Below are 19,959 nucleotides of genomic sequence, written 5' to 3'. Positions count from 1 at the left end.
CCGTTGCTCCAACGGTCAGCAAAATTATGCGTATCACCGGTTGAACCGATGCCTCTGGCAGGGGTAGCATCGGTTCATCCGGTCACTCACAATCCGAAGTAGCCGTTGAACTTCTGACAGCTGACGCGTGATCACCGGTTGAACCGATGCTTTGTACCGATGCATCACCGGTTCATCCGGTGCTTAAGAATCTTCTCCTGGGCGCTGACGTCATTGCACCGACGCAATACTCCGATGCACCGTCGGTTAAACCGGTGCTGAAGAAACTTCTCCTGTGCACTTGACATCGTCTCTGGAACATAGGACGCCCAATGCACCGATGCCTCCTTTTTGACCCGTCGGTTCAACCGGTGCCTATAGGCTGACTTGGCTTCGACTCCCTTCTGCACCAAAGTACCATGTCATCGGTTCTTCCGACTACCATCGGATGCTCCGATGCCCATGGCGTCGGTTCTTCCGGTGCTACTAATAGCGGAACCTCCGTAGGGGCCCTTCGGGTCTTGCTACGCCTATCTTTTCTTTCTCTTTGTCATCACTGGAACCTAAAAATCTGAGAATGGTCATATTAACAATCATATTAGTCCAAGTGTTGTGTTGTCATTCGATCACCAAAATCACTCGAAATGACATAAATGGTGCTATTTTCGTTACACTGGCGCACCGGATGGCGTCGAGCCTGTGCCGCGTCCTCGGCGGATCGCGGGACCTGGCATGGAGCGGGCAGGCGTCGAACCGTGGCGGCGTCCGCGTGACGTCCCGGAGGAACGCCGGCGACGACCCTGGCGAGCCGCAGGGGCTGATCGCCTGCGGCGTGCTGTCGGCGTGGCTGCCGGTGAGCCCGGCGGCTCTCTTCGACTTCCTCAGGGACGAGTCTCGGCGGCACGAGTGGGACGTGATGCTGCTGCCCGGACGGCCCGTCCGGAGCTGCCTGCGCGTGGCCAAGGGGAACGACCGCGGCAACTGCGTCACGGCATACGTAGGGGTCCGCTCGTTCGTCCCTGGCGGAACGGGACCAGCCAATCATGTCATGTCAGTACTCCTACGTCTCACTGCTGCCCCTCCGGATGTCAGGCCGCGACATCACCCGCGGGAGAGCAGGACGGCGAGTGGATCCTCCAGGACAGCAGCACCAACCCCTGCGAGGCGACCGTGGCGTACGCGCCGGTCGGCGCCGCGGCCCTGCGGCCGGTGATCGACGGGCACGACTCGAGCGGCGCGGCCGTCCTGCCGTGCGGCTTCGCGGTGATGCCGGACGGGCTGGAGTCCAGGCCCGCGGTGATCACGTCGTGCCGGAACAAGGAGGACGGGGAGGGCAGGGCCGCGGCGGCAGAGGCGGGCGGGTCGCTGGTCACCGTGGCGTTCCAGGCGCTTGCCAGCTCGTCGCCGGCGGACGCCGCGGAGACCGTGGCGGGCCTGGCGTCGTGCGCGCTGGGCAACATCAAGAGGGCCCTGCGGTGCGAGTGGGAGGGTCGTTGATCTACCGGAGGCGTGGCGCGGGAACACGGTGTCACCATCCGAACGGACTGGAAATCTTCCTGAACGTATATGTGTATAATAGCTGCTTGCAAAAAGCCAAAATATGTTCTTACAATATAAACTTGTCTCACCAGGGGAAGAAGGATCCCCCCTTAAAAAGTATTTTTAACCATAGATCTCGACAAAACAAGCCGGTGATGGTTGTGGCGCAGAGCGCAGGCTAACCCCGGATTCGGACAAAACAAGCTGGTGATGATGGTTTTGGTGCCGAGCGAGGCGTCGCTGCAGGGCAGCTAGAAGAGAACAAGATAAGGCCGCGATTACGTGGAGAATTTTTAACGCCATTCATTCCTACATACTGAGGGATGATGCACTGCGATCACCCGTTTCTTCCCCAGATCCGGCCGCCGGCATCGCCGTCGCCGTCGAGCTCCCCCAACCGTGTGAACCACTTGCGCGGCGACGATAGGGTCGCCGAAGATATGCGGCGGCACACACCACGATTACGAGCCGCATATCATGGGGCGTCGCCCTTGCCGGCACGTTATCCTTTCCAGAAAAGAATGGTGCAAAAATGTCATCCTGCCACGCCTACCCCACGCCCCCACGGCAGCAGACGGCGGCGCCGAGCAAGGACCAGCCCGGACGCACACGGCGCGGCCACGAGCCCGCCCAAACCAACCATCCACGTCGCTCCCCGCCCGCGCCCGCCGTTTTATAGCGACCCGGCGGCCGCACCCGGATTTTGTCCCGGATCGCGCCGACGCAGACGCGCACGCCCTTCCCCGCCGCTGCCAGCCTCTCGGTTCCCCGGCCCCGCGCCACGCACGCGCACGCGCCGCGCACCCCGGATGGCCCCCGCTAGCAGCGTGCGCGCGGCGCAGGAGCCCAGCCCAAGCCCCAGCCCCAGCGCCGACCGCAGGTTAAGTACGCTGGCGCGGCACCTGCTGCCTTCCTCCCCACGAAGAACAGCGGCAGCAGAGGACACCTCCGCCACCCTCGAATCCTTCCCCACCATGGCGTCGCAGGTAGCCTCCGTCTTCGCCGGCATCGCGCAGGCTCCGGAGGACCCCATCCTGGGGGTAAGGCCGTCCCCCTCTCCCCCCTCTGCCCCGCCCCGCCGCCTCCTCCCCCTCTCTCTCCCCGTCCCGCCCGGCTGTCGCCGCGCGGCCCTCGTGGGTTTGCGCCGCCTGATCGGTGCTTGTTTGGTGCCTGGCGCAGGTGACGGTTGCGTTCAACAAGGATCCCAGCCCCGTGAAGGTCAACCTCGGTGTCGGCGCCTACCGGACCGAGGTGAGAGGAGCTTGGGGATGTGGTTTCAATCTTCTATGCCCCCCTTTTGTTGTTTGGATTGGAGATGGGTTTGACGCCCCTCTTCGTGTTCTGATCCGTGCAGGAAGGGAAGCCCCTCGTGCTGAATGTGGTCCGGTGCGCCGAGCAGATGCTTATCAATGACCCGTAAGTCTTCAGTCAAATCCAGATGATCCGCGTGATTTCGTGATCGTGCCCCTGGGCTTATTCAAATTTCAGGCTTCAAGTTCCTACCTCCTCCCAAGTTGAAACAAAAATGTTTTTAATTACTCACTGGATCTAACATCTGGATGTTGTATAATACGCACCTTAGTTCGACTGATACTTCCTTTAAAACCACAATAATTTTTGACTCATGTCTAGTGCTCTGTAATTGTAGGTGGCCTTTTTTTTAAAAGGAATTGTATTAGGTGATCTTTCTGTTCTATGATGCCGTTTTTGTTTCAACTATTTGAGCTACTATCTTTTTCTCTATATTAATCTTAACACTGAGTCCGCGCTCTGTTGTACTTACGTGTAAGATTATTATACCTCTGTCGACCTTGCAATTGCGTGTATGGCTTTCTCTCTACTCTTTTTTATTACTTGACACACTATATATCTCTATAGATGATCTAGGTATATTTTTTGGGTGTGCTTTGTCAACACTGCAATGTGTCCTGTCGTGTGTCTACACTTCTGCGTGTGGAGAACTGTCAGCGTGGAAATTTATGATATCTTGGAGCTGTATCTTAAATATGTTTTTTTTTCTCCCTATGTCTAGGTCTCGTTATAAGGAGTACCTACCAATCACTGGTTTGGCTGAATTCAATAAGCTGAGCGCTAAGCTTATCTTTGGTGCTGACAGGTATTGTTCTGTGGGACTTATCTACCCATTTCCTCCCGTAGGTGATTTTTATGGGTCAACTGCTCCCATTTGTGATATTTATGTGTCGGACTATCAACTGTGAATTCTTAGTATTGAAGACTAACTACATAAAATATCTACCTACTTGGCTACCTGTTGTGTTTATCTCTGTTTTATGTACTTCAGAAAACTGATTATGTTTTTCCCCCTCAAAATGAACAGCCCTGCTATTCAGGAGAATAGGGTTGTTACAGTGCAGTGCCTATCAGGAACTGGTTCTTTAAGAGTGGGAGGTGAATTTCTTGCAAAGCACTACCATGAGGTAAAGGAACTCTCCTGTCTCCTTTCAGTTTCGCTGCTTCACTTGATTGAAGTGCATGATCGCTAAATCATACAAATTTCTTCCAGCACACTATTTACATCCCAACACCAACCTGGGGAAACCACCCAAAAATCTTCACCCTAGCTGGATTGACTGCCAGGACCTACCGCTACTATGATCCTGCAACCCGTGGTCTTGATTTCAACGGTATAACTTTAATTTTCATGCTGCTATAATCCTGCAACCTGCTACTATGCTTTAATAATGCGAGTATGCTACAAGATCGGGGCACTTTCACATATATTGTATATTTCATATTTGCAGATTGTGTCATGGCTCTGTCATTGATCCAGGATCTGTTTTTTTTAACAGGACTCGTAGAAGACCTCAGTTCTGCTCCTTTAGGATCAATTGTACTGCTGCATGCTTGCGCCCATAACCCTACTGGGGTAGATCCTACCGTTGATCAGTGGGAAAAGATTAGGCAGCTGATGAGATCAAAATCATTGCTTCCGTTCTTTGACAGTGCTTATCAAGTATGTAGACGTACCCAATCTGAAATTGATTTGACATAGCAAAAACACGTCTGGTTGTCTGATGTCACTCATCAGTAACATAATTTGTTGATTTTTTGTTCACGTCACAGGGCTTTGCCAGTGGAAGTCTTGACAAAGATGCCCAGCCAGTGCGCATGTTTGTTGCTGATGGTGGTGAATTGCTCATGGCTCAGAGCTACGCTAAGAACATGGGATTGTATGGAGAGCGTGTTGGTGCTTTGAGCATTGTAAGAGATCTTCACTCTAACTCTTATTGATTTCACTCAGTTCTATGTCATAAACTCAAGTTGTTGGCATTGTTCTCTTGTGTTCAAAGATTACTAGACAACTTGTAACCCAGAGCTATCTTTGTCTCGTTTTTTGAGATGACTGTTGTAACTTCGACTCAAGTAAATCTGAGCAATGCTATAGGATTGATTAGTGCGTGGAAAATTTTCTCGCAAATGTTCAAATTTGCCTCCATCTTTTATTTGTCATTTTAGATATGTCAGTTCATATAGTTCTTATCTGTTTTGTTATGGGAGATAAACATTAATATATTTTTGTGGGCATTTTTTAGTTTGTCAGTCACCTGTAGCCATTGATGATTGCAATGTTGGCCTTTAGTTAAGGTTAAATTCTCACATCTTTAGAGTATTACATGGATGTGGAAATTTTGTAGTCGTCAATGTTACAGACGATAGTTATTTCTTTCCAACGTTCTAAAAATTATTTGTCTGTTTGTCTGTACACCTTAATTTATTGAAAGAGGATAGTTTTTCTACATTATGCCCATCTGAACAATCTTTTTATGCCTCAGAAGGTCATCATACTCATATTCATTGCAATTCATGTTTCAGGTATGTGGAAGTGCTGATGTAGCTGTTAGGGTTGAAAGTCAACTCAAGCTTGTGATTAGGCCTATGTATTCAAGCCCTCCTCTTCATGGTCCCTCTGTCGTGGCAACCATACTCAGGGACAGGTAACATTCTAGCTATTGCAATGCCGTGTTTATGGGTGGATCCAGTGAATACTATGAAGCGATTAGTTCCTTATTGATTTCATACATTTACATTTTAGTGAGATGTTCAACGAATGGACTGTGGAACTGAAGGCCATGGCTGATAGAATAATTAGCATGAGGCAACAGCTATTTGATGCGCTAAAATCCAGAGGTAATAGTTCCTTGCCTGCAATATGGTTAAATGTTCTATGTGAAGTAAATTGGCAGTCTCTTTCCCCTAGTATTTCTTTCATGATCTTGTATTGAAATTATGCAACTTGGCATGCCTTTCTTTGTCCTGAATCAGTGCTATTGATTATTTGGCAACTATGTAGTTGAATCTGCAGCAAAGATCCTCTTGGGTTGTCAGCAACTATTGTGCAAAATAACAGTTTAATTGAATCTGACATTAAAATGTTGAATCAATCTAGGTGTGAAGTATTCGGGGCGCACTGTTAATCTGTGCCGAGAATACTATATTAGATTATGAATTGAAAGGTTTTATGTTACATTTGCTCTGCACTAGTCCAGAAACTATTATTATTCAATGTACTGTTCCTTTCTGTTGTCTTTTCTTTGAATAAAAAAGTTTTCTGGTCCTATCAATCTACCATAAAGTTGCTGAGTCTTGTTGACAACGGGCAGGGACTCCTGGAGATTGGAGCCACATCATTAAGCAAATTGGGATGTTTACTTTCACTGGGCTTAATAGCGAGCAAGTGGCCTTCATGAGGCAAGAATACCACATTTACATGACATCGGATGGGTAAATGTCTAATTCATTTTTTTTACACTAGTTTATATATGTAAATGTACTCTTGTATTGGTGTAATTACTACTTAATACTACTAATTGTGGATGGGAGTTCCCTAATTTAATAGTTTATAGAGAAGTATAGCTATAAATCACCTGAACACTTTGGTATTAATGTTTAAGGACTTTTAAGGACATAGTATAAGTCAGCGATCTTGATCTGCACTCTTGAACATTTATCTACTGGCTAAGATTAGTTTTCTTGCCACCTTATTAGGGAAGTCCCAACTGACACTGCCATATTGACAACGAGTAAATTCTTCTTGCAGGAGGATCAGTATGGCTGGTTTGAACATGAAGAATTTGCCCCATCTTGCAGATGCCATACACGCTGCAGTTACTAAACTGAAGTGAATGACAGCATCTCGCGGTCTTCCTCCATGGATAAAATCCAAATCACCTACAGCAGTGTCCTGAGGACTCAGCTAGTGGTATTTACTGGCAGAACTCCTGTAATTTGCCTTTTTAAAGACATGTTTGACTCTGTTATCGGAGAAGTTTTCTACTGACGGATTCAAACACCATGGTGCTTTCAGACACCAAATATAAAAGACACACATGCATATGTTTTTTGCACCTTCAGTGCGAAGTATTTATCCTACAGCATCAGCAGCCTGTAACAGTTTTGTGAAGCTGCTATTTGCCTGTTGTAAGCTTCCTCTGCTGCATATGTTGTAACATGTATTGCTGCTTGCTCGAGTAGTCGAGTGATAACTAAGGGGGGAAAATGATGCTAGAATTTACTTCGTGCTTGCAGTGCTCCGTTGCTGTAGTCGTGGTATTCCGTACTTGTGTTCCTTTGCAAGGTGCCCCAGGGCTCCGTTTATGGCTTGAGAATGGGCACAGGGCACGGCAGTTTTTACTGTATATTTGTGTCGGGCCTGGTTCATGAAGAGTTTTATGACATTAAATATTTTTGCTGACATGGCAAGGAGAGAGAAAAATGGAGTTTCATGGGATCTGAGGAGAGTTTCATCACCATAAAACCCATCTGGCACGGTTATCTAGTTTTCAGTCTAGGTAACTGTGTCCATGAAACTCCCACTGAGTGACTGGCCTTATTCTTCATCTCACTGGATGTAGTTCTAAATTTCTAGATTTATTGATGGCTCTGATACAGTGGTCAGTCCCTTAAAAAAGTTAAAACCATACATGGGAGAGGGAGTCGCATGTTTGCAACATCAGGAAGACAGCACGACGGGCGAGAGCCCAGTGTTTTAATCCAGAATATATACTATGTACACTACTACCACACACACGATACATGCAAAATCTCGTGCCGTGCCGTCTCTAATGGCGACCTGAGGGGCTTCTGTTCCCGCTGAGGAAGTCGAGCTTGTCCATGTACGTCTGTTTGAGGTTGGTCATGATGTTGGGCAGCTTCATGAGCCTGCCGTCGTCCTGCGCCGGCAGCTCCGGCGGGGGCGGCGGCGGCGGCGGCGAGCAGTCATCGTTCCTCCCCTCCGAGTCCCCGGTCCAGCCCATGAAGTCCAGCAGGGTCGTCCCGCTCCGGTCGTCATCCTCTCCCCCGCTCTGGGGATCACGGCGCCCGGCGCCCTCCGCCGGCGCGTCCCGCTTGGCCTTCTCCCTCGCGACGTTGTCGGCCTGGATGACGTCCTCTATCCGGGACATGACGTTGAACGCCAGGCTCTCCAGCACCCTGGAGTAGCTCTCCAGCAGCGCGAACCCGACGTCCTAGAAGTAGTGGCCGCCGTGGCGATCGGCGTGTGTGCTTGTTAGTTAAGTACACAAGACAGAGCCATTTCTTTTTCGAAATAAATAAAGTAGTCAGCTGCATGCAAGCTCACCCTGTTCTCTTGGATCTTGGCGATGTCGAGCGTGGACTGGGGGATGCCGGGGAACCTGTGCTTGATGATGAGCAGCAGCGTCTGCGCGCGCTCCTCGAACTGCTCCCTCTTCTCCTGGCTGACGGCGGAGCCCCAGGCGGACTTGCCGTCCTTGTTGTGCACCTTCCGGTTCCAGATGATGACCGACGCCTCGATCCGGTCCTTGAGGTCCAGGATCTTGTGCTCCGACGTCAGGTCCACCGTCGACAGGAAGTCGTCCGGGTCGAACTCCACGTCCGTGATGATCCGGTACAGCGCGTCCCCGAGGCTGGCTCTCCCGTTCTGCAGGCCAACCACGCACCACCCAAGCCGCCATGAGAAGAAGAAGAAAGGTTTCAGAGAACTGTTTTGATTTATTTGCGCATCGTCGTCGATCATGCGGCGGAGACCTTGGGGAGCGTGTCGATGTACGTGTCCGGGATGTTCATCTCCATGAGGCAGTTGGCGTTGATGGCCATGGCCGCCTTGAGCACCTGGTTCACCAGCTCCTTCTGGTGCAGCAGCCAGCCCCTGGAGGCCTTGGACAGCCCGGCGGGGGGCACCTTCACGATGGGGATCCACCACTTCTCGTCGGACCTCTGCGACCCCTCGTTCTCGCTCTCCGAGCACGAGTCGCGCTTCACGTACCAGAACTCGGTCCGCTCCTTGAAGTTGTCCAGGTAATCCTGCGGCCGCCCCATGGTGAACAAACAACTCGTCGCATCAGGCTTTCAGTAACGCGTGTTCAACTGAGCGAGCGGTTGAAACATGGCATGCGCTTACGAGGAGCATCGTGTCGAGTTTGCGCAGCGCCGGAATGTTCGCCTGGAGGTCCCGTCTCTGCTGCGTCCCCATCACCTGCGACGAGCAAGAGCAGAGTGTTAGAACCGGAGGATCGATCTGGGAATGACAATGGCAATGGCATTGGCAATGCAGGTGTGGCCGCCGAACCTCCATTTCAGTGCCGTTGTCCAGGACTTGTTTCTTGGCGACGAACTCGACGATGTGGTCGGCGACGGAGAGGAGCCAGCCGACCTCCCTCTTCCACCTCGCCTTCCTGTCCGCTGCCATGGGCTCCAGCTTCCGTTGCTCGCCGAACACAGAGGCTGCAGGTGAATGGAAGGAGGACCGTGCGTGCTCTTTGCGGTGAGTAAAGATTTCCGGTTTCAGCACGAGGATTCTAGCAAGTCATCACCTGCGAGGTTGGTGACGGCGTTGGAGAGGGCGAGCGCGGAGGGCACCCCTTTCCCGGACCCGGACATGTCCTCCCCGAGCAGCAGCTTGGCGAACTTCTCCTTCATCAGGTCCATCTCTGCACGCAACGCCACCGCCTGGCGTCTCGTCAAAACGCGGCGCCGCGACCGGCTCGGCGGCGCACCCATGTATCCAAGCGATCTCACTCAGACTTACCGGAAGGTCCCGCGCTCTGCTCCAGCGACTTGGGCGCGGCGCCGTCCTTGTCGAGCGCGGCGCCGACGATCTTGGCCGACCCGCCCGCCGGCTCGGTGCTGTCCCCCTGGCTCCGCAGCATGAGCTCCTCGTCGGCCGTGTGGCCCCGCTCCTCCTCCTGCGCCATGCCCTGCGTCCGCCGCACCGAGCTCCGCCGCTCCAGCTGCGCCCCGGCGCTCGCGGCCATGCACCGTCGACCTGCCGCGTTCACGTCACAGCCGGCACCCCATCATACACCCGGCCGAGCCGCAACCCCGTGACAACGGCAACGGAAAAGGACTCGATCGATGGCGGGGCCCTAAGAAAGGGAGGCAGAGAGGAAGATGACCATGATGCCGGCATACCTGCAAGGGGTGCGGCTTTCGGGACCTCGAGCGGAGCGCGAGTGTCGCCGGGAAGGATGAGCTGCTAGCCCAAGATGGTGCGCTGGAATGATTAGCTCCGAATAATGGATGATTCCTGTGGGTCTCTGCTGGCATCCATGGATCGGTTTCGATGGATCGTCATCTGTCCTGTCCGGAAAGGGGAGGCCCCGGGCCGGTGGCGAAGGGGGAGAGGGGAGTATAATTAGGGAGTGGCACTCGCTTTATTATTAGAAAGCGCCTGCCATTCTTAGCCTCTGCCCCCTCCCTCCCTGCTAGTGCTTCTCCTATTGAACGGCCCGGGAGCTGGTGGGAATGTGGGATGGATGGAGCTAGACGAAGAAGCGCCCTCTCACTCGCTCCTCCCGCCGGATCGATGCGCCTGGCCGCTGCTGGCACTGGCACACCATGCAGACAAAATTACAAAATGAATGAAACTGCACTGGCTGAATGCCTGAGGGGGCGTTTCGTTTTCAAAAAAGTTTGCGCAGGACTCGTCAGATCAAATTTTTGGACACATGCATAAAGCATTAAATGCAATTGAAAAAATAATTAATTACATAATCTAAGTGATTCATACGAGATGAATCTAATGAGATTAACTAATTTATAATTAAACATTAATTGTTAAATAACAATGAAATGTGCTATAGTAGCCAAATTCAAACTTTTTCACCAACTAAACACCCGCCCACATGTTTGTTTGTACGTGTTCTGCAATCAAATGCCGCACACTTTTATGCCACCGGATGAAGCTACTGTTTGTGACGAGAAACTTAGGTACCATGGCAGAGAGAGAGAGTGAGAGAGAGAGAGAGGCAATCTGGTCAACCTTGCCTTCTGGAATGTGTGATCTCTTCACGTAACGTGTCCCTCGCTTACAGTGGCTGCAACAGAAGCCACAGTTTAGCAAGATCGTACGCCATTGAATAGAGCCTCAGTTGCAGGTACCGATAACACCGTCTAGCTGCAATCCGTGGATCAACTCCAGACCGTAGCGGAGGAGCGGGGCGGCCCGGGCGTAGCGGCACGCCATGGCGTTGGCCGTGTCGGCCGCAGGCACAACGGAGGAGGTGGTCCGCGGCGCCATGGCGTTGGTCTGAATTTTTTGAAAGAAGCTATGTCTGAATGCGGATGGCCATTCAGTTTCGTCAGAGCTGGCACAAATAGGAATCCGGTTCAGGTCGTTCAATCGTACATTCACTTTTAGCAGCTGACCACCTATAGCCAGTGGCGGATGCAGGATTGGAGGCAAGGAGGGGCTGAAACAATAGAGATATTGATTTGTGTGAAAATTTAATGGTGATTTGGAGGTCTTGCTACAGTGTTTTACGTGTAATTAGGGGAGCTTAGGGGGGCTTGAGCCCCCCTAGCCCCCCTCCTGTATCCGCCCCTGCCTGTAGCCTTAACATGCACTCCGGAAGGGTTCGAGAACTATAGAGTATCATCCACATTTAGGAAAACTAGTCTATCAACCCGTGCTCCCGCACGGACTAATTAAAATTAATATAAGAATAAGGTTAATAATTATAATTATCTATCTCACGCTCTTTTCATCTATTAAATATTCTAACACATACTTTAAAATATATATTTTTATTATTTAGTTACAATAGATTCCATTTTGTGCACCTTCATATGTATTCAATATATGTTTAGTTGAACTATTTGTTTGTGAATTGGTATTATTATCTCTTCCATCATACATAAATATATGGTGACATATATCGTGAGTAGTATTTTTATTTAAATAATAATATTAATAATGATAGAAATAGAAATTTTAGAATTTCATATTGGTGCACTTTAATATATTATTACAATTATATAATTTAGATTCAGATTTATAAGTAATTTAACTTGTAATAATAATGACATAATTGGATAATTTATATGCAAATTTAGGGGGTATTTGTATTATTTTTATAATGGCATAGGTGGGTAATTTAAACAAAAATTAGGGGGTTACCTTAGAATTTTTTGTAATGTCAGAGGTGGGTAATTTAGATACAGGTTTAGGGGTTACATTAGTCTATTTTCATAATGGCAGAAGTGGATAATTTATTAAAAAAGATAACAGATCCGATGGTTATTATAATTAGAGTTGTTGGATTGATGGCTGGATGTTTCTGATTTTTGTGAGAATTTATAGGATTTCTCTATTTTTTCAGAGTGTACACCTATGATCTTAGGTGGCTTCACGTGAAGGCTCCAAAGGAGCCTCCAATTAGTAATAGTAAGATAGTTCAGGAAATAACTTTCTGTATGAATAACTGTTCATTTCCTTTTTGCTGTGCAGAGAAATGATGTTTGTAACCACCCTTGTAAAATAGAAGACTAAAGCTGAATGTTGAATTTGACTATACTATCCTAAAACCCTATGTCCTATCCTTCCTGGAACACCAGCATGAAAACCCTCCATTTCGACTATTCCTGCCTGTGTCAGTCACTCGGAAATTTCCAACTTCTGTAATTTGTACAATTGCTCATGAAAAACCACACCATGATGAAGACCCAATATTTCTGAACTCCTCACAAGCTGCAGGGAAAGCTCCATGTTGGAGTTGTGCCTGTAACCCTTTGGATGACAACGTTTTTACTCCGTTTGCCAACAGAAATCCGATACTGATCCCAGCCACTCTTGAGTCTTGACAGCACCAAGATCGTCTCCACTTTCAATATAGCAGTCTTCAACACAAACTTCTGGGCTCGAATCTGTCATTTTTCATCAACAGAGATTGGCAAGGTTATTTATACTGCAAATGCTGAATGATCACTTGATGCTACCGCAAAGCAAGCGTGGATCTAGCGAGCGCGATGACATTGTGAAATACCGTAGCAGATACAATGGACATGCTGTGGCTATTGACAGATAAGTAAAATTTTGTAAGCTCGAAAGGAAAGCACCCGACCTTAGCTCAGTTGGTAGAGCGGAGGACTGTAGTGTTCGCAGATAAATCCTTAGGTCGCTGGTTCGAATCCGGCAGGTCGGACATTTTTAACGCGCACTTTTTTGCTTCCCTTCTTTTTTATTTTTGCGTTTCCTGAAGACAAGCTACAAAGGGCTGCAACTCTGATCCTACCGGACGCGCTTCGCTGCTAAGAACGGATTTGAATTATCCCCTATATTTTCAAATTTCCATTTATACATCACCAAATTCATCCACATGGATTTCATTTCATACACAAAAAAGCAATTCGACCAGCGATGAAATCCACCGTTTTGCAATCTTGCCAATGTTCACATCTACCCTCATGTACATCGAGCCGATTTCACACAGAGAAAGCACACGCCATCCGCCGCGGCGCCCCCTAGTCTTGCTCGATCAACAGAAGCCGGAGGAAAAGAAGGTGTGAGGTGTGAGTAGCCTGCTGCTACGCTGCCGCCCCTTTGAAGATGAGGAACCTGAGCAACTCGAGCCGGAAGTAGATGAAGCTCCCCTTGCTGTGCGTGAAGTAGCAGCCGAAGCTGGAGCCCACCACGCATTGCCACCCGGGGCCGTGTATCGTGTCGAACTCTAGAACGTTCCTCGAAACAGCAACACGCATGTGCTTCCCTTGTTTTTGTTTTTTTTTGTTTAAGGTTAGGGTCAGCGGTCAGCCTTCCCAAGCCCAGGACAGCGGCCCATTCGACCTCGCGCTACCGGGCCGACACGGCGACACCACCAGTCCCGCCGGCGGCCGCCACCGCCGCGTGTGCTCGGCAACCAAAGCAACGTCCGCGCCCGTCCCCTCCCCTACCGGCGCGCGCCGTCCGTCCCCGACGAGCCAGCGGCGCGTGAGCTTGCTCATGACACGGCGCGTTTGTCGTGGCCAGGCGCACGCCCCCGGCTCATGCGCTCGGCGGCCAGGCTAGCCGTCCGCGCCCGCGCCCGCGCGTGCGTCCCCCGGCCCCGCCCCACCCACACCCCCCGTGTCTGCCCGTGCGGGGGCGTGCGCATCGTCCACCACGGTATGTTTCTCTCCTCTCTTTGAGACGTCGCCGTCCGCACCATAGGATTCCCCTTTTCGTGCGCCATCTTCCTCACCACCGGTTGGGGACAAGAAAAATGTATGGATGCATCGCAGCAAAACGGTAGGAGAGCATTTCTACTGGGTTGGGTTGGGGACAGTATACTAAGCTAAGCGACCTCCCCAACAACGATCTACAGACATGAACAGCTACAAGATCAACGAATCAAACAATGGCCTAGCTACAACACACACACAGCTAGTAAGTTCTACTATGCCTCCGGCTCAGCAGTCCGAGTTCTTCCAGTGAGAGGCCGCCGCTTTTATCTCTCGGTTGATGGTAGTGGTAGGAAGATCGCCCGGGGTTCAGGCCGGAGGGAAGAAGCGGTTGAGGTTGAAGGGCAGGCTGTAGAACTCCTCGTTCCTGCTGTCCCCCTTGAACGACCGGAACCGCACCCACCACGGCAGGCCCCGGTCTTTGCCCGCGTCCTTGGTCTCCAGCGTGTTGTCCAGGAACACGGCCACCATCAGCCCCACCGTCGGCGGCGACGAGAAGATGGTGTTGATGTAGTCGTTGAACTGCCCAGGACATAAGAGAAAGAACAAGTTAGTGACAATCTTCACTGTCCAAACCTGGATTCTCAATGCTATGCCGATCTTCGGTACTGTTTGACTTCGGGCCACGAGTACGACAAGGGGTAAGGTAAAAGAGAGACGACGAACCCATCCAGCTTTGGTGTGCGCAGGACCACGCTGAGCAGCCATGGTGTACCGGAAAAAGTACTCCGGCACGGAAAGGCCAAGGAAGATGGAGACGCCGACGATAAAGAGGTTGCGCATGGAGTTCATGTTAGTGAACTGCAAGAAGGACAGCCCCACCGCGGCTGAAAGTCAGATAAAAGGTGAAGCGTCAGTCTCGGCGTAACCAAAGCGCAGACTGGGCACATTACTGTGTTTCAGGAATCAGGATGACTGACTAACCGACGAGCCCGAACAAGACGCAGTACACGGCTGCGAATATGGTGAACGGGATGGAGGCAAACAGCGCCCCGAATTTTCCTGCAGCAGATAAGTGAACAGTCAGGAACACTGTTTCTCGCATTCAGCAGAGACATGATCTGCAAGCAATTCAATTGCTAGATGGTAGAACAGTGGCTCACCCAGCATGGAGAAGAAGATCATGAAACCGGCACAGATCTGGATAACCCGTCGGCTCCCGATCCTCGTCGATCCAAGCAAACCAACGTTCTCCCTGCATTGCATTGGTGTTCCAAGTAGTATCAGGGCTTGAGGAAATATCCGTGAAGGCACAGTGATGAAAGTTTTGGTATTGGCACTCACACTGAGACGGTGGAGCCAGTCCCCGTTCCAAAAAGGCCGTCAAGGAGGATGCCGATTCCCTGGTGTTTCCACAGAGCATCTTTTCAGTTTTCGTGCAGCTGGCAGAACATGAAAAGAAGAACAATCATGGGCGTGAGAAAGCATTTACCTGCCATCCAATGCCTCTACTCAGGATATGAGCTGGAGGTGGAGTTGCACTTGCGAGACGAGCAGCAGCTTTGTAAGAGGCTGTGGACTGTCCAAGGGAGACATCGTTGAGGTCAATTTGTCGTTACTGAGTTGCAAAGAAAGGATCCAAGGCTGCACTGTGTAACTAGGGGAATCACCTCTATTAGTGAGACCAAAACAGCAGACACCATACCAAACGATTGGCCAGCGTTGAAGGTTGGTGCTCCCCATTGTAGTGGGTAAGGAATCTTAAGCCTGAGTCAAGTCAATGTATCAATGGACTGAACAAAAAACCACCAACAATTCTCTTGTCTCATAATAGGGAAGCAACTTAAGATCTATCTTGGGACAAATGTCCGTAAGTTGTTGGTTGTGGGACCAAATTTGTCACTCTTTGTTACACCTCAATTGCAAAATCAGGGTCCAAAATCAGACCTCTGTTACTTTAAACAGTACTCTATATTGATAGGCTCAAACAAATCTAAGGCTCATATCACTGAAATTGATTCAGATTTGCAAAATCCGACTATCCACAGTAAATTTTTACCATACACCAAGCGCCTAATGCTAGATTGAACATAGAACATCTTTACATTTACACGGCACACCGACAACAGATTGGCAAGAAGGGGACTAACCATGGGGCAGAGGAGATCAGATTGGCTCGGTCAGTGCGGCAGTTGATCTGAGTGACCTCAGTGCTGTTCTTATAGGCACCACCAGAAGTGAGGATTTGAGCATATGCCCATACCAAAGCAATGCAGATGAAAAGGGAGAACCTTTCCAGTATGGGAATATCTTTTATTTGCACATTCTTCAGATACTGAGAAAGAATAACAGGCACACATTAGATATGCTTAACTTCCCAAGCTGATTTTGGTGGGTAAAAGACTGAATTAATTGGAGTAGTTTGTCAAACCTGAGAGAGTACAACAAAGAGAATCAGCATTGGCAAGCCGACCTCAACGCATCTCCCAACCTGATGCAGTACCAGACATCAATTTGGATGAACGAAAGATTCTTATCAAGATATACACGTTCGCGTGGTCATGCGGACAGACTGAGATTATGAAATGAAGATGGGGACAAAGCAAGCGGTACCACAGGGAATCCTCTTTCGAAAAGGCCAAACCCGAGCAGCGCGACCACTGGCGCCATCCCCACTGGGCTGAAGAATCTGAAAGAGGATATGCATTGCCGCACCAATCAGTAAAAGGCAAGGCACTGTCAAAACCGAACTGAGATGCATATGCATTTTGTGCATCGATCTGTTCTAATGCAAGAGCACTAGAATGCTTGAATACTGTGAACTGTGAAGAAGAGCACCTGGAGAAAATACCCCAGAGTTGGCTGTAGCCCAGAATAATCTGAATACTGGAGGACACTATCAGTGCCCCCTGTATCGCCCTCATGGTCTCGAGGAACCTCTGCGCAATCACCAGATGAACAGACAGCAGATTAGACCACCGCCTCGTCAGAAACAGCAGAACAGGCACACCCAATTGCTCACCTCGTGTCCATCGGGTATCGCCGCGAGCGACGAGTCCTGGATGATGGCTACAATCGGGATCACGAACGCGTAGGAGCCGCCGATCACCGTCGGCAGCCGCGTCCCGAAGAGGGACTGCAGCAGCGTGTTTATCCCCGTCACGAACAGCAGCGTCTGCACCACCCGCACCCTGTCCCCCTGCGAGCAGCAACACCATTCCCCAAGCGGAAGGACGCACCAAAACTATCACATCACCGAACTGATGCTAGTACCAAGCAAGAACCGACACGAAGGAGGCAGGGGGAGAACTCACATCGTCGCCACCCATCATGGGAACCAACACCGCCGGGATCATCACCGCCGTGCCAAGAGCCAGTATGTAGTGCTGGAAGGCCAGTATGATCGCCTCGCCTGGACATCCAAAAAAAAGAAGAAAAAGAACAAGATTCAGAGAGCGGAATCCCAACCGGAATGTGAAGCATTTTCAGCTCCTAGCTTGGGTACGCACCCCAGGGAGGGTTGGAGTCTATGCAGTACTCGAACCCCTGGAGCTGCTCCATGGGCGGATGGCTGATCTCCTCCGGCTTCGCCTCCGCCATTTCCCCCGACGAGCTTCGCCTCTTCGACCCAAAGAAGCCGACGGGAAGAGCTCTGTCTCTCGGTCCCCCGAGCACACGGTCTCCTCGCTTGAAATCACCCCTCCGCCGCACGCCTATTCGGTTAGTGATCCCTGCGCGCTGGCTTTCCTCTGCCGGGCGCCTCTCTCGGGAAAGCGAGAAGAAGCAGTCAAGCAGGGAGATAGAGATGAAACGTCTCCACTGGGAACCGCCGCCCGTTGCTGGCGAGCACCAGGACGAAATCTGTTAGCTAGCCGGAGAAAAAGTTTCGAGAGGGGGCGGGGAGGGACACTAGCGGCGGCGGCGACCGGGAGCGATTCCGCACGCTGGGCAGCGGCGTCTAGCAGCGGCGAGTACAGGGTGGAGTACTGGTCGCCGGCCGGCCTCTTTTATCTCGTGCTGGTGCTGCCACCCTTTTTCTTTCCTGGCTGGCCTTTTTATCGCTTGGCTGGGTTTTGGCTAGTGACGGGGTTTAATGCTTGCTCGGCTGGACGGCTGCTCGCCTTTGAAGCCTTTCTTCCCTCCTCTCGGGGAACTGGCCGTTGGTTTTTTGGCTGTGACCGAATTGCCCCTCCTGTGCTGTAGGGTTTCCCCTGTTTTCCACCTCGTGCTCGGCTAGACAGCCGCTGCTAGACTACTGTTCTCCACGTACTGTTTGACTGCTGCTGTAGGGTTTTCCTTTCCTTCTTCAACATTTGGGAATCTTCTGATTAAAGCTCTTTTGTTTTCAGATTTTATTTGTCCCAAATCTCAGACTTTAGAAGAGTATCTACCATATTAACATATACTCCATCCTTCCTAATACATAAGACGTACCTCTATAGAGACACGTACATCGATATAGTAATACTAGTATTGATAGGGAGAATTCAATACGTTTCTAGGTCTTTAAAGTTTAAACCAAAGTATATGAGTATACGTATATCAATTCAAGTTACAGCAAATTTATTCTCATAAAAGACAAGTTTATTCTCACAAAACCTAGCTAGGCTTTCAACTTCACCCGTTCTTTCCCTTGAGAATAACCACGTCGACGTCGACGGCAAAATCTCCGCTCCACACTGTGCAAGCTGTTACATGTAAAAAGAATGGAATCGAGAGGAAGAGCACCTGCCCGTACATTTTTCCTGATTCCGGCCAACCGATGGGACAATTGCCCCAATTAGATATCCACAGCGTCACCTGACGGTCCTGGCCCAAGACCAGAGGATAGCTGTTCTTTTCCCACTCGTCCCTCCTCAAATCAAGCGGTGCACGTCAGCGCGTGTCCCCATAGCCGGACAGGGCAGCAACCGGGCAAGGCAAAGTTACCGTTGGGCGCCGCCTCGCCGTGCGGGTGGTCGGACCGATGCTTTTGATCGCATTGCGGAGGCAGCGCGGCGGAAGACGCTGCCCCGCCCGGCCCGTCGATGGAAAGAGGGAGGAGCAAGACGACGCCTTCCCCGGCGGGGCCCGCGCGGGACAGCGATCTGTCTAAGAGATGCCTGCCTGACCGCACGGAGACCCACGCACGCAGACGCAGCGCCCGCCGCGACGCCGCTGCCCGTAAAACACCTGCCGGCCGTGCCATGGTCTTCAGCACCAGAAGTGATGTGAAAGGCTCCCCGCATTTCTTTCTTTCCTTTTTTTTTACTGCTCGCTCGCGGGGCACTGTGCTTCTGCCGCCGCGGCGCGGGGCCACCGGCGATCCACCGGTGGTGGTAATTTAAGTGCGGTTACTGCGGCGAGAGGCCAACGGGAAAGTCCCCTTGCTTTGCAAATTGCAACTGCTCTGCTCTGCCTGCCAGATCTACGGCGGCGTGCCGCGCTGTGGTGAATTCATGGACGCTCGTCGGGCCGGTCGATAGTAGTAATGAGCTCCAGGCCGCCAGAGGCGGTGGTCTCCTTGCCGGTGGGTGGTGACTGCTGACGGTGGCCGCTTCAGCTCCGGTAGCTCGGCCGTGGCGCTGGTCGCCGGAGACATGCTGTGAATCTCTGGCTGAGGTGAGAGACGTGCACGGTGAGCCTGTAGTGTTACCCCCTACGTGCATCCACCGCACTGTTCCAATGAGTGCTGCCCGTCAGTAGCAACATGCGGAACAGTACATCCGCGCCGCGCCCGCTGCGTGTTGCCCGTCAGTAGTACTCAGTTACTGCATGCAGAACTGCAGACTGCGCGATGACAGCAGCCCTGGAACACCACATGGAGATGATGATTGAAGCGCCACCTACGAAGGTGAGATTGATACGATCATACGAGCAGACTCAGAGCAATGAACACTTGAGCCATGGCACCAGCTATTGCACGGCCCAGACTGCAGCAACAGACATGAAATGTCACGTGGTGCTGGCGAGTGAAGAGCCACACCGATTTCAGCCGTAGTGCAGGCAATTTGATTATCAGTCTTGATAAAGCGTTTAACTCTGGGTTGCAGATAATAACTAGCTAACAATTGAGAAATCCAAACA

The 19,959-nt window shown here is 50.9% G+C and overlaps 4 protein-coding genes and 1 non-coding gene across 5 annotated transcripts; 3 read left to right on the top strand and 2 right to left on the bottom strand.

Annotated features, from left to right (window-relative positions):
* Window positions 1-658: 658 nt before the first annotated feature.
* Window positions 659-1,303, top strand: LOC120672330 (homeobox-leucine zipper protein ROC9-like). The gene has a single exon (XM_039952665.1). The coding sequence runs from the start codon at window positions 665-667 to the stop codon at window positions 1,190-1,192; it is 528 nt and encodes a 175-aa protein (XP_039808599.1). The 5' UTR covers window positions 659-664; the 3' UTR covers window positions 1,193-1,303.
* Window positions 1,304-2,114: 811 nt separating this feature from the next.
* On the top strand, window positions 2,115-7,051 carry LOC120672328 (aspartate aminotransferase, cytoplasmic-like). The gene is made up of 12 exons (XM_039952663.1): window positions 2,115-2,558; window positions 2,698-2,769; window positions 2,873-2,934; window positions 3,551-3,634; window positions 3,857-3,956; window positions 4,043-4,163; window positions 4,329-4,492; window positions 4,603-4,740; window positions 5,353-5,474; window positions 5,573-5,667; window positions 6,141-6,261; window positions 6,578-7,051. The coding sequence occupies exons 1-12, from the start codon at window positions 2,328-2,330 to the stop codon at window positions 6,660-6,662; spliced, it is 1,395 nt and encodes a 464-aa protein (XP_039808597.1). The 5' UTR covers window positions 2,115-2,327; the 3' UTR covers window positions 6,663-7,051.
* A 337-nt stretch (window positions 7,052-7,388) lies between these two features.
* Window positions 7,389-10,223, bottom strand: LOC120672329 (rop guanine nucleotide exchange factor 9-like). Its single transcript, XM_039952664.1, has 8 exons — window positions 9,928-10,223; window positions 9,545-9,781; window positions 9,330-9,446; window positions 9,086-9,240; window positions 8,918-8,992; window positions 8,545-8,820; window positions 8,117-8,437; window positions 7,389-8,003 (listed from the first exon to the last, which is right to left on the bottom strand). Exons 2-8 carry the CDS (start codon window positions 9,768-9,770, stop codon window positions 7,599-7,601), a joined length of 1,575 nt encoding a protein of 524 aa, XP_039808598.1. The 5' UTR covers window positions 9,771-9,781; window positions 9,928-10,223; the 3' UTR covers window positions 7,389-7,598.
* A 2,629-nt stretch (window positions 10,224-12,852) lies between these two features.
* Window positions 12,853-12,938, top strand: TRNAY-GUA. The gene is given in 2 exon segments: window positions 12,853-12,889; window positions 12,903-12,938. It is a non-coding gene; the product is annotated as a tRNA-Tyr (tRNA).
* Window positions 12,939-13,997: 1,059 nt separating this feature from the next.
* LOC120675601 (nucleobase-ascorbate transporter 2-like) lies at window positions 13,998-17,988 on the bottom strand. Its single transcript, XM_039956801.1, has 14 exons — window positions 17,403-17,988; window positions 17,208-17,305; window positions 16,916-17,092; window positions 16,732-16,832; window positions 16,507-16,582; window positions 16,325-16,384; window positions 16,044-16,228; window positions 15,564-15,660; window positions 15,386-15,472; window positions 15,238-15,296; window positions 15,057-15,148; window positions 14,878-14,955; window positions 14,620-14,780; window positions 13,998-14,475 (listed from the first exon to the last, which is right to left on the bottom strand). Exons 1-14 carry the CDS (start codon window positions 17,491-17,493, stop codon window positions 14,263-14,265), a joined length of 1,575 nt encoding a protein of 524 aa, XP_039812735.1. The 5' UTR covers window positions 17,494-17,988; the 3' UTR covers window positions 13,998-14,262.
* Between the last annotated feature and the right edge of the window lie 1,971 nt (window positions 17,989-19,959).

This window comes from Panicum virgatum, chromosome 5N (genome assembly GCF_016808335.1).
Source record: "Panicum virgatum strain AP13 chromosome 5N, P.virgatum_v5, whole genome shotgun sequence".
Classification (NCBI taxonomy): domain Eukaryota; kingdom Viridiplantae; phylum Streptophyta; class Magnoliopsida; order Poales; family Poaceae; genus Panicum; species Panicum virgatum.
Note: the sequence above shows the minus strand (reverse complement) of the source record. Positions and strands in the feature narration are given on the sequence as shown.